This window comes from Poeciliopsis prolifica, unplaced genomic scaffold (genome assembly GCF_027474105.1).
Source record: "Poeciliopsis prolifica strain line A6 unplaced genomic scaffold, Auburn_PproV2 SCAFFOLD010, whole genome shotgun sequence".
Lineage (NCBI taxonomy): Eukaryota > Metazoa > Chordata > Actinopteri > Cyprinodontiformes > Poeciliidae > Poeciliopsis > Poeciliopsis prolifica.
The window spans coordinates 5368137-5381911 of NW_026562385.1; the positions used below are offsets into that span (position 1 = coordinate 5368137).

Below are 13775 nucleotides of genomic sequence, written 5' to 3' on the forward strand. Positions count from 1 at the left end.
TTTGGAAAATATTGTTTTACTTTAGTTTCCATTCAAAATACAAACTATGACTTAATATGAATTCTTTTATAACATGCATCTTTAAGGAAATGCTGAGGATACCAATAATTGTGCCACTGTTGAACTTGTTGAAGCCAGTTATTTATTAACATGTTTCATACTGAATAAATTTATTCCAGTTTAATATTTGATTTTTAAATTTTTTGTTTGAAATTATTGTAATGCAATAAAAATATTTTAAAGCATTTCACACATCATTAGATGCTTACATTGTTTTTTAGCCTTGCTTATGTGTATGTTATGAAATTGTTTAATCATGTCTGTCTGCCCTCATTTCTGATTGGGTTTTGTTCTTTTTCTCTCTTCATGTGCACAGTACTGCCCCCGCATAGTGGCCAAGGAACCCAGTATGATAACCCCATCTGGGGACACCTGCCAGCCAACAGAAGTGCCACAAGTGCTGCATCTTCCACCAGTCCCAGTGGCTGGGATCAACTGATAATTGACCAGAAGGACTCAGAGGCTTGGCCTTCTATTACTCTCAGTCAGAGCCAGGATTCTCCAGCAGGATGCCCTTTGGACACTGACCCTGGTCACCTGACCACCAGCAGCAGTAGTTCAAGCAGTAGTTGTAGTGCAGTGAGTATGGCCACAGGAGCCAATAGTCAGACAGGCCACTTCGCTGCCAACCACCTTAACAGCAAAGCCAACAGTGGGCCTAGCCCTGTCAATCATACTGGAACCAGCATGCTCTCAAGCCAGGTTGCAACCAATCGCAGTTGGGGATCTGGGCCAGGACCTTCTCATTGCCCCCCTCAGTCCTCAGTGGGTAATGAAGGAAAGTGCGATAGCCCAGTAGGAGGAAGCAGCAGGGCCTGGGGTTCCTCTTCATCATCCTCCACCACCAACTTTAACTTGAACCTAAACCCTAATGCCAACCCATCTGCATGGCCCGTGTTGGGGCATGATGGAGGAGGCACAGGGGGAGGCAGCTCAGGTGGAGCCAACACCATTTCATCTCCTCAACCTACACCTAATCTCTGTAACACTCCTGGCCCCCCACCAGCCCAAACCAGTGCCTGTTCTGGAGCCAACAATAACGGCAAGTCTTCTGGGATTGGCAGCGCATGGGGTACCATAATGACTTCTGATGAATCACACCTCACTCCATCCACGAATGTGTCTTTCAGTTCTGAACCTCAAAACCTTAAAACTGATGGACCAAATCAGACTAAAAAACAAGAACCTCCTAGCCCGATCCAAAACTTGTCTGGTTGGGGCAGCTCACCTGTAGGCTTGGGTTCTATGGGACAACCAGGGGGTTCACAGGTCAACGGAGAAGATGGCAACTCTTTGTGGGGTAATGGTGGCAATTCAAAGCCAACTTCGTCAAAGGAAGGACCTGGCTGGGATTCCGCTTGGGGAAATGTGGGAGGTGGAACTGTAAAGTCTGGAGGCTGGAGTGAACAGTCCAGTGGGGACTGGGGGAAACAGCATAGCGAAGAGGCCCAGGGAGGCTGGGATGCGCCCAGCTCTCCTCCCCAGGACTCACAAGCCAATACTTGGAGCAGAGCTGTGAGCACAGCTGGTGCCAGTGAAGGGAGCAGTGACAGCATGGAAGGATATCCCCAACAGAAAGATCGCCCAACCAGAGAAAAAACTGTTCCTATGATGCCTGCCCAGGATCTGGACCCCAGGGTGCTGTGCAACACCGGCTGGGGTCAGACTCCTGTTCGACAGCACACAACCTGGGACATGGACGATTCTAAACGCAAGAATGACGCTGGCACTGATTCATGGGGCTCTGGGCCTACAGCTCCAAGCAATGTCCAGGGACCCTCAAACACTAACACGGGCCCCGCTCCGAGACCTGACTCTGGTAACAAAAATGATGTGCCTGGTTCACAGGGACCTTCTGGTTGGGGTGGAAGCATGGCTGCTTCACATGCATCCAATTCCGGTTGGGGAGACACACCCACCAATGTAAAGCACCCAGTAGGGCATAGTGGATGGGGTAACACTCCAACAGGAGGCCCTTCCAACAGCATACCCAAGAACGGGGCTCAATCTTGGGGGGAGGAAAAATCATCTGGCTGGGATGATTCACAAGGCAAGTCAACATCACAGAGCTGGGGAGAGCAACCCAAAACATCCAACTCTTGGGGCAGCAGTGGAGGAAGCAATAACACTGGGGACTGGGGAGAACCAGAAGAGAGTAAAAAGAGCTCCTCTGGCCCTGACTGGAAAGGAGAATCAGGAAACTGGAAAGAAAACAAACGAGATTGGGGAATGTCAGGACATGGAGGTTCTGGAGCTGGAAACAGCAGCAGCTGGGGTGACTCTGCACCACAGCGCCCATGTGGTCCTCCTCAAGGCTGGATGGGCAAGCCTCAGGATGGGCCCAGCAGTAACAGCGGAGGAGGGACTATGGGCTCTTGGGGTGGTCCCGGCTCTGTGAAGCAGGGTGCATCGTGGGGTGGTGGTAAGAAAGAACCCTCAAATGAAGCAACAGGGTGGGAAGAGCCCTCTCCGCCTTCAATCCGTCGCAAGATGGAGATAGATGATGGGACCTCTGCCTGGGGTGACCCCGGTGACTACAATAAAGCAGTCAACCTGTGGGACAGGAACAACCCAGGGACGGTCCAGGCTAAAGTTACTACAGGAGTTAGTAACCCTCCAGCTCCTAGCAATAACCACCCCCACGCTCACAATCACTCCTATCATGGGCCGCCTGCACCTTTACAGAACCATAGCCAAAACGCTCAAAACCCAGGCCCTGCCAGTGGGGCTGCAGATCCTTCAGTGCAACACCAGTCTGGAACACCTCACATTAGGGGTCCTCTGATAGCTCAAGGTAAGATAAACTATTGATAACATTTTACAATCTGCTGCAGTGAATTCTGGCTGGAATCACTAAGTCAGTGTATTTGTTCTGAAATATTCCAGAATTGAAATCTCTTCTTTTTCACCCTTTGAAGTGCCAAACATAAAAGCTGCTCAGGTAGTTTGCACAGTGCACCCTTAAGCTCCAATCTGTTGATCCACTTAAGGTAAAATCTTGACCCAGTTTGTACCGTTTGGATTTACTCCTAATCAGCGAGCCTCTGGTAACTCTGGTCATCCTGCCAGCTCCTCACAATGGAGAACATGACTTCAGCGGTGGCCTTGGCAGGCAGAGACTATGCAGGAAAAGGGTTTACAATCATGCCATGTGAAAATATACCACAAACAGTTTGAGTCAGATCAGAAGTGATTATTTGGAAGCCACCATCTGTCAGTAATTGAGCTGAAGTAGGTGGCGCAAGCCCCCAGGCAGCTAGTAAGGGCAGATGCCCCCTGCTGTTCCTCGCTAGAACATACCTGCTTTTCCTGCTGGTAAATAAAAGTCATACCAGGCATTTTTATTTATCTCTTAACATGAAGTGAATTAAAAATAAGGAACAATAACTTTTATGTTCATCACAAAGTGTCAGATTAAATTAAGAAAATGTATCTCTTTTGGATCTGTGTACAGTAGTTTCTGGTAGGTCCTACCAGAAGGTTGGATGTTAACTATAATTTTGGAGCAGCATTTAGGACCTGACCTTTTCCTAGAGGGAGAGCTAAGTTGGGCCTGGCATTGCTGCAGGCATAGTGGCAGCACTGTGCTTTTCATGCCAAAACTCACTGGAATGAGCCAGATCCTAAATGGACCCTGCCTACTTCTATCCACAGTCCTGCTCAGCCAGGCCGTCTTCTACCTCCCTCCCTGCCTGCCTAGCTGGCACTACTGTCTAAACATATGATAAACGTCTGACAGACTTGTTTGTGTTTTGTCAAACACTGTTTACAACCCATTTTTCTACAATGATTTAAAGGCACCAGTTGTTCCTTATATTGTTTTACACGCCAGTGAGTTGATCCCCTTGGGATAATTTAGTTATCTTATGAGTCGTAAGGCACAAAAAACATTAAAATACAGCAACCCTGAAAAAATAATATATATAGGCACTTGCATAGATCAAAAGCGAGACGGGGTAGCCAGTAGACAATAATTAACCCTGTTGAAACATACTTGTGAAAGTAAAGTTTTTTTTTTCCTGGAGCACTATTCAAAACATATTTTACTAAGTGCTTCACATAAAATACTAAATAAAGCAAACAGCTAATAGAAATTAAGCTGTAAACAGTGAAACAGTTTTACTGGGTCTGTCTCCCCACTTCTCGAACAGACAGACCCAAGAACCAAACACGGTTCTGTCAAATATTTGGATAAAACTGTTTGCAATAAAGACTTTTAACTCAATAATTGGAAGTTTTAAATCTTTACATGAAAGTCTGATATTTAGCTTAGCTCATTGCCCAGATTCAAATACTCTTGCTACAATTTTAGGAATGCACGTGTGGAACAAAAATTAATTATCTACAATATTTAAGATTACATCTAGACATATATAAAATATTGAGTCGTATAAGTTGTTTTTGTACTTCTCTCTCATATCCAGCTGCACCTAGTAACTCATAGTCTTATAGAACAGATCTCCTTTGTGTAGGTAAAGGGGAAGACCAAGGCCAGCGGCCGGGAAGGGAAGAGATAAATAGTTAGCGCACCCCCACTATGGGAACAGGATGAGATGCTCAACTTATCTGAGTGGCCTTGGAGGAAGTTAGGTAAAGGACGCGTCCCCCTCTGGCTGTTTATTTGGTTCAGAGTACCCCTGTTTATGTTATGTGTCCTAATTTGGTATTGGACATTTGAAACGACTCCCACTTCCTGTGCGCCAAGGAACTGTACCTGATTCTGTGATTGTTTCAGCCTCCTCAGAACACACCTAGAGTTTGCTATAATTTTACCTGTGTTGCTTTCCACTCGCAAGTGATATTAAAAGTTTTTGTTCTTTCCACTTTTTCTGTCCCAGTCTCATCTCTGGAAAATCTGTGCATTTCAACACATGATATACAGGCACTAACATTAATGATGTTTTTTTTTTTTTACATATCTTTACTGGTCTGATAAGTAAAACTGTACTTATTGTAAGAACTGTTATGTATTGTCAGCTTGTTGCTGTTTGTTTCTGGATAGGGTATGGAAGAGGTTGGTCATGTGCTATTTGTTTGGTCATGTGATAGTGACAGCCTAGGACTGTGGGTGATGTTTAATTGAAGTACAGAAGCAGTGGTGAAGTCAGAGATGTTTTTTTTTTTTTCAAGGTGTCAATAGGGTAGTAAAATATATATGATATTGGTAAATACCTACATTTGATACCTACATTTTTATATTAGTGCATTCCTAAATAATTTGATATAAAATTATTACCAAAAAAGTGTCATTTATCACCCACACTTTCAAACTTATGAGAAATACTCAAAAACTACTAAAATTTCTGCGGATGCAAAAGATGTTTTCTGGATGCGAATTGTCTTTGAGGTTTTCACATTGACGAGCCGCTGTTCTTGTGCTACCTCCAGGTTGGGGAGAGCTTCCCAGCTCCCACATAAAATCGGAGAGCTCTTGGGGAGAAGCGGCACCCTCTCCAGTCAGCGTGGATAATGGCACATCTGCTTGGGGCAAACCGAGCGGAGGCGCCGGAGGCTGGGGAGATGGCAACCCAGACAACTACGGCAGGAGCAACCCAGCGATGACGGCAGCGCCCGGCAAACCTGGTAAAAATAAAAATGCTGCATATCTGATCCTACTTAATATTTCTGAAGAATAATCTGCTCCTCTGCTGAGTCATTGCAAGAAAAGCAAGAGTTTTTTGTGTGATGAGTCAAGGACATCAATATGACAGGGTTGCAGCCCTTTAGATTCTACACATTGAGCTACAGTGACCCCTAGTGGCTATTATTCTTCACTGATAATGCTACTACCGTACTATTAAATTCTACCAATGCATTTTGTTTTGCAAGAGATTTCACACATGTAATGTGTCTTATAATACACTTTATGGTTTTTTTTTCTTCTTTTGTGTACTTTGTAGCCTCCAAACCTATGCAAGATGGATGGGGAGGAGGAGGTGAAGAGCTCAGCCTTTCAGGGGGTCAGTGGGACTCTGAGGAGGGAGACATGTGGAACAGCACAGCCTCCCAGGAGAGCAACTCTTCTTGTAACTCCTGGGGCAACGCATCCAAAAAAGGCCCACAGAAAGTACGAAGCTCTTATTATAAACTCACTATGGATGTTTCTATTGAACAATGTTTCTTTCAGAGTAACCTATTTTATTCTTTTAACATCTAGTAAACATCCTCTCTAAATCTGTTTTTATGCTCTTCTATACTATCACAATTACACAGCATTCATATGCTAATAAGTTTCTGTTCGTGTATTTCCTCAGGTAAAGATCCCAGGGAAACAGGAGGATGCCTGGATCATGAAACAGCTCATCAAACAGCTCACAGACATGGGCTTCCCTGTGAGTTGAATCATTTAGGTTCACTTTCTAAAGCCATCACAAAGTGTAATGTTTTTTCTCTCCCAACATTTCAACAAAACATAAAATAAGCCTGAAAAATGTGAATTTTGAGACATTATAACTATTAAATTAGTGGATTTTATTAGGGATTTTAGATGATGGATCAATGAAAAGTAGTGTATACTTTTGAACTTAAAGAAAAAACATGGCCTTTTTCAAGTAAGAATCTGAAAATTGTGGCATGCATTTGTATTCAGCTCCACTTCTTCTTATGCTTCTAAATAAAAACCAGCACAACTAAATGCTTTAAGAAACCAGTTAGTGATCTGAAGTATGTGTGTAATTTAATCTCAGCTAAAGTAGCAGCAAAGATCCGTACCTCAAATGGGAGAATCTCTTGAGAGGACAGCTATTAGTCATGTACCACTGAAACATTTTATTATAAGAAAGACTGCCTGAAGACAAAATCATTGCTGAAAGAAAGCCATAAGAAGTCCTCTTTATAGTTTTCTGAGACACAGTAAACATATAGAAGATGCTCTGATCAAATGAGACCAAAATAAATAAAAAAAAACTCTGAAACATGACATGCAGTGGTGATGCTTTTCATTGAGACTGAGAGGGAGGTTCACCTTCACCAGGAGTGAGCCTAAACATGCAGCCAGATTTATAGTAGAGATGTTTACCAAGCACCACTTCAAACACGCTGCAAATGCATGGCAGCCATTTTGGATTTAGAAGTCTACTTTGGTGAAAGGTATCCATTTTTACCTTTTCACAGAGTCTTTTACTTATATTTCCTCTCTGAGTGCAAAGGTGCTTAATTCTGGGGACAAATTCAGTTCACAATTAACAGGATCCTTCAGCCACACCTGGATGCTGGTGGATTAATAGGAAAGTTTCTTTTACTTCTTCTTATTTGTATGCTTTTTATGAATTAGAAGACATGTTACTGTTGTGGTGCTTTCAAAATGTTATATGTTGTGATGTTTGGAGCATCACAACACGTTGTGGAGTTCTGCCACAACATAATCATGCCCTTTCTGTCGGTTTGTTGCTTACAATTCTAGTCAATTACATTAAGGTTTGTGGTTGTAGCAAAAACAAATTGAAACCAGTGTGAATAAATTTGCAATGTACTGCAAGAGTGACACGACCACTCATTTGTCACATGTTTTTTTGCGCAAACAATCGCAGCTTAGCGCAGTGTCGGCGTGTGCTTCATTTCAGTGCTTATGGCATTGAAGTGGTTCGTGTGGTCGTGTCGCAGCTGCAGCACTGATGGTTTGTGTTTTTTTTTTTTCCAGAGGGATCCAGCAGAGGATGCTTTGAAGAGCAACAACATGAACTTGGATCAGGCCATGAGTGCCCTGCTGGAGAAGAAGACAGAGCTCGACAAGCGTGGGATCGGGACTGGCGGCCACGACTACAACAACGGGCTCATCAACAAGCCCATGAGTTGCCCTCGGCCTTCACTTCTCTCCAAAGACCCCTCAACAGACCCTCGCCTGCCCTTCATTGATAAGGTGATTGTGTAAATCTGATGGTAACTCTAGTGGAAAGAAATTAGGGATTACACTGACAGGCTGTGTTGTTTTTTTTTCCAGCAGATGCAGAGTGGAATGTTTGGTGGTGGTGGAGCAGCACAAACCCGGGCCATGCAGCAGCCGCAGCCGCCTCCTCAGCCACCAGTGCCGCCTCTCAGCTCCTCTCAGCCTAGTCTACGTGCGCAAGTGCCTCAGTTTCTCTCCCCTCAGGTATACTTACACTGAGGAAAAAATATTTACTCCTATATGTAGCGTCTCTCTACATGAGCTAAATAGTAGGTTGAGTATAAAGATTTTTCGAGGAAAATATTAAAAGTTGGTACTGGTGCCTTTTTAGCATTACCACATCCCAACGTCCCAGTTTAATTGAGTCTCGAATGTCTATTGTGCCGCCACAGGTTCAAGCACAGCTCTTACAGTTTGCAGCAAAAAACATTGGTCTGAATCCTGCACTTTTAACCTCACCAATAAACCCTCAACATATGACCCTTCTGAATCAACTTTACCAGCTGCAACTGGTGAGACTTTCAGCTTCATCTACTTCACCTTTTATTAGATATATCAGAGTGTTATTCAGTCTTTCTTGAAGACTTCCTTTCAAGCTGTTCTTCGTTATTATGGGGTCAAATATTTAAAATCTTTAGAGATTTTTAACAATTTTGTCACCTTCTCCACAGGCATACCAGCGTTTACAAATTCAACAGCAAATGTTGCAGGCACAGCGCAATGTTTCTGGCCCCATTCGACAACAAGAGCAGCAAGTAAGATTTTCTCTGCGCTTATATTCTTTCCTCCACTTCTAATCACAGAAAAATTCTGCGTGCGGGAGGAAATGTTGCACTATTCTTGTGTTAGTTGTAACTGTTGTTTCTATTGCATCCTAATCCCAGGTTGCACGTACAATCAATAACATGCAGCAGCAGATCCAACAACACCAGCGTCAGCTGGCCCAGGCTCTGCTAATGAAACAGCAGCAACAGCAGCAGCCATCTCACTCTGGTCTGCATCCTGGTGGGGCCAAATCTTCCCTGGATTCATATCCAGGTCACCCGCAGACTCCAGTCCTACCTGACCTGCAGACCAAAGAGCCGCAGTCATCTCCCAACACCTACAGCCCCTACGCTCTCTGTAAGTGTTTGAATGTTATTTTAAGAGAAATTGTGCTTTTTACTGCATCGCTCATGTGATCTTCTTGTGCCTCCAGCTGGACTGAATCCAAACTGTATTGATGTGGGAAGCCTTCCTATGAAGGACCCACCGCTACCGCAGTCCCGGCTGTCACAGTGGACACACCCTAACTCCATTGAAAGCCTTTCTGGAAACTCGTCTCCTCTTGAGCCCAACCTGGGAAAACATGGTGAGAGGAGAACGGGGAGCCGTTTTGGGAAAGTTTTTAGTAATGAATTCAAAGAGGTGTATTTGTTGTCAAGTTAGTTTCTGGGCGCCGTGTGGTGCAGCAGTCAGAGCGGGCGCCACGTATACAGAGGCTACAGACCTCAACGCAATCCCGAGTTCGACTCCTGTCCTCTGTTTCTTTGCTGCATGTCTTTCCCTCTCTGCCAGATTACTGTAAAATAAAGACCACTAAAACCAAAAATTAAATGAAAAAACAGTGTTGAAAGACAGTGAAAACTCTGCAAAATGTTCACTTTGACCTGGACTTTCTGCAAAAGTAAATTCAAGATTACGTTGAATATTGGTTTGAATTTTGAGCTAAACACTGTAAGTCTTACCTGTCTTAGTAAAGAATATTTATGTCTGTGAAATTTGTATTTTAACTCAAAGTAAAACAAGTTTTGACCTTGGTGTTAATTTGGTGAGAGTATTTGGAATACCAGTAGTGACATCTGCTGGTGTTAATTTAATATAACTATCAAATTAAGCACAGTTTATGTCGATAAAATATATATTTTTTTGACTTACTAAGATTTGCCCAGAGGAAGAAAATCAAAAGGCTAGGAAAAAGGCAAAATAATGTTCTATTTTTATCAATTTACAAAGAGGAAAAAAAAAAGATCTTCAAAATATAACAACGGAACAAACATTAAATGTATTTATTTAATGTTTTAGGTGATATTTTCCAAATTGGGTAAATTCAAATCTCCATTATAATTCAAGCAAGTCATTTTAGTTGGTAGAAAGTATATAAACTGTAAAAAAAAATAAAAAATAGGTCTTACTCTCTAAAGTAAAGCTCATATAAGCTTGTTGATTCTTTACCGTCCTATAACACAAATCAAGTTGTAAGTCTGCAATTAAATTCTGGTATTTTTAAGTTAATATTTCAAATATTGTTAAAATATAATCTGTTTTTGATTTTGAAAGCATAGGTACACATACATTATTATTTGCCCTGGCAGGAACAATCCCAAAACGTTTCAGTTTCTTATATTTCATTCTCTAAATTTGTCACATGGTACCTTTATACATTTCTCAGGTGCCAACCTCGGCCCACCTGGAAAGCCTCCTCAGATAGACGACTCCTACAACCCCTACAACCTGATATCAAGTTCAGAGTCTCCGACCAGCCCCTTGGTTCCTCCAGAGAGCTGGGGTCAGGGCAAGAACAGCAGCGACAAGATGGCCAACGGAACCAATATCAACTGGCCTCCAGGTTGGTAACAGCTTGTGGAAACGACGCCATTTTATATTCCATGTCAGTTTGGAAGCTTCTTGCTTAATAAGCATGAAAAGTAATTGCAAATGTTTGTTTTTGTGCTCATTTCTTTTGCTGTATGCTTCAGAGTTTTGTCCTGGTGTACCCTGGAAGGGTCTGCAGAACATCGACCCTGAAACCGACCCCAATGTGACTCCAGGCAGCGTCCCCAGTGGACCTACGATCAACACCAACATCCAAGATGTCAACCGTTACCTGCTCCGGGACAGAAGTGGAGGTAAGACCAAAGGTCAAGGTGGTTCTTGAAGTATAAATAATACAAATAAAAATATCTTCACGAAAGTTTGAAAAATGTTTTTGTCCCAGTCTGAGGCCACTTCTTTGGGTGTTTCTGCAATATTTTTAATAGGTGTTAATACGTGTCGAGCAGAAACAAAAACATTGCATTCAGCGGTTGCTTTCAGAAATCCTGCTTCTTCTCTTTTGTGTTCTTCATTTTCTTACTTTTAACTTCTGCTTTATCCATTGTCACTTGCAAGTTGTCGCTTCTCTGATCACCATTTTTTTCTTTTTTTTATTATTTATACCATTTTCTCTCTTTGCTACTTTTTCTTTGTGTTTGTCTTTCTGTTTGTGTTGCTGACATCGGCTTAGGCTCCTCTCCCATCTCATCTCAGAGCGAGGCTCTGCCTTCGTCCACCGATTGGCCAGTCAGTGCCTACAGTAGCTCGTTCAGTCTTTCTTCCCCGGAGATGGACGACGCAGGTACATGGCTTATCCACAGCCCCCTTTCCTTTCACGTTGCAGTGACAGGCATCATTCTCTCCTCAAATATGCCTTGCAACAGTATTCAGATACATCTACAAAAGTGGCTTTATGGAAGAATGATGAGAAGAAAACATTTAACACACAAGGATTTTGGCTTTTATGACAAAGTCTGTGTGACAAAATCATAATACTGTGCATAACCCTAAACACACCATCCCTGCCTGGATGCACAGTGGTGGCAGCATCATCCAATGTAAGCTTGTTGATCAGAAACTATGTAATAATAAATGCAGCAGAGTCCTGGAAGAAGACTCATCAAATTCTGCATAATATTGGAGGAAATATTTACCTTTCAATCCAAGCATTGCTGTGCCCAAAGCTCCAGATATTTACAGGAAATAAAACATTATTGATGTCACCACTCCTCTTGGATCTATTATCCACATCAAATTCCTTTTGCAGTTTTAATCTGAACTAGTCTGTTACCTGAAACATATGAAGCAGAGCAGAGTTTACACTGTTCCAGTATTTAGTCATGAACGAACTGAAAGTTTTTGTTGTTCCTTTGTTTTTTCTTTTTTCATTACCTTAATTCTTTCCTTCTTTGTGTTCATCCTTTCTCCCTCTCCATCCTATGTTGTCTTTCATTATTCCCATCTTTCCTTCTTCTCTTTGTGTGCCCTTCCTTGTCTCCTAAATCCCTCTCTGCCTTATGTCCTTTCTTGTAGCCTTCTTTCTTGTCTCCACTCGATTCCTTGTGATTTATTTGTTTCCTTTCTGGGGAATCAATGTCTCCTTTCTTACCTCCTACAATCTGACTTTCCTTCTGGTCTGTTCATCCTTCCTTCCGTCCTTCATTCCACACATCCTTCCTTTCTTTCTTGTGTAAATCCTTTTTTCACTTCTTCCAGTTAATGGATTTTCCAGGTCCATTGTTCAAAACTTGCCAAATGTGGAAATAAACTTAAAAACGCACTTTACTATTTTTTATTTTATTTTATTTTAAAATGACATGAAGTATGTTTGGAAAGATCAGTTAGGGAAAGAAGTGGGATTTTAAAAAATCTCAGTATTACAGCGAGAGTTGGCATTTTTCACACTTCAAGTCCTGAATTTTTCTCCCAAACCTGTTTTTAAATAAAATACTTGCGTTTATCTTTTTTCATATTTTTCATGTTACACCAAACATTTGATGTGCTTTCACGTTGTGTGATGGAAAATTACAACGAGAAAAGATAAACATTGACGTTTCAGGACAATACACCAGTATTTCTTACAGTGCTGGAAGCTATATTTACTCACAGGTTGGAGTTTACTTTGGACACCTTCAAAGAACTTGACCGTAGCATCCCTCCTTGGGGAGTATCTGTCTTTCAGCCACCTGGTGTTCTAAGCCAACCACCTCTTTCCTCTTCTCCATCCATCCAGGCAAACTGTCAGAGATGAAATCAACCTGGTCTCCAGGTCCCATCTCTCACAGCCAGGCGTCTCTGTCCCACGAGCTTTGGAAAGTTCCCCAGGGTCCGCGGAGCAGCACCACGGCTCCTTCCCGCCCCCCACCCGGCCTCACGAACACGAAGCCCTCCTCCACCTGGGGCGGGAGCTCCCTGGGTCTGGCCCAAGGATGGAGCAGCTCTTACACCACAGGTAGCGCTTTACTGACATGTGTTTGGTTCTACTATCTGCAAAAACACAAAATCTTAGAGTATTGTCTTGTGTCTAGTACAAATATCTTGGTACACTTGAAATAAGAGAAACTTGAAATAAGACACATGAGTTTGTTTTAAGTCAATGATTTCTTAATATTGGTTTAAAAATGTACTAGTTAAGGAATGTTAATAAGTTATTGACTTAAAACAATCTCATATTTGTTGCTAAAAAGTTACTTGTAAGTTAATTTTGTCTTATTTCAAAAGTCCTAAGATATTTCAAATAAAACAAATATCTAGAAACTAAACAAAAAGTACTGGGCAAGATTTTGCGATTTGCAGTAAAGGACTCGTTTTGAGGTCAGTGGTAATAATAAATGAAAAAACTAGAGAAACAGACATCAAAATGTAAAATCTCTATAGGTTAAGTTCTGGAGTTGTACTTATGGTTTTGTGAAGTAATGAAGTGTTCAAAGAGTGACAGATACTTTCATGTGGCTTACGTCACATTGTTGAGCGTTCAGGGCGGGCGGGTCTAAGCCCGAGTCGTAATCTTGAAAATATGGGGATGACTTGTTGTGGTTGAACATGTCAACTGACTTTTTATCCACTCCACCCATCCACCTTTAAACTTTTTGTTTTCACATCAACTCAAAAAGTCTGCAGCTGTGTGAAAACAGACGTCTGATATCTGCTGCTCTCCCTCTCATCGCAGCAGGTACCACATGGAGTACGGACAGCTCCACCAGGACCAGCAGCTGGCTGGTTCTGAGGAACCTAACGCCACAGGTAACCCTTTCCT

General features: G+C 42.4%; 1 protein-coding gene across 2 annotated transcripts in view; it reads left to right on the forward strand.

Annotated features, from left to right (window-relative positions):
• The window catches only part of tnrc6c1 (trinucleotide repeat containing adaptor 6C1), a 49363-nt gene that overhangs the window by 28615 nt on the left and 6973 nt on the right, over positions 1 to 13775 (forward strand). The window contains exons 5-19 of one of the 2 annotated variants that reach the window (XM_055035045.1): positions 377 to 2854; positions 5449 to 5643; positions 5961 to 6127; positions 6315 to 6392; positions 7700 to 7918; positions 8000 to 8149; positions 8338 to 8457; positions 8617 to 8700; positions 8830 to 9067; positions 9144 to 9296; positions 10377 to 10553; positions 10684 to 10833; positions 11211 to 11321; positions 12753 to 12971; positions 13689 to 13762. In XM_055035045.1, coding sequence (XP_054891020.1) covers positions 377 to 2854; positions 5449 to 5643; positions 5961 to 6127; positions 6315 to 6392; positions 7700 to 7918; positions 8000 to 8149; positions 8338 to 8457; positions 8617 to 8700; positions 8830 to 9067; positions 9144 to 9296; positions 10377 to 10553; positions 10684 to 10833; positions 11211 to 11321; positions 12753 to 12971; positions 13689 to 13762 — 4613 coding nt within the window. The remainder of the gene's footprint in view (positions 1 to 376; positions 2855 to 5448; positions 5644 to 5960; positions 6128 to 6314; positions 6393 to 7699; positions 7919 to 7999; positions 8150 to 8337; positions 8458 to 8616; positions 8701 to 8829; positions 9068 to 9143; positions 9297 to 10376; positions 10554 to 10683; positions 10834 to 11210; positions 11322 to 12752; positions 12972 to 13688; positions 13763 to 13775) is intronic. The other variant, XM_055035046.1, reaches the window with a different exon arrangement.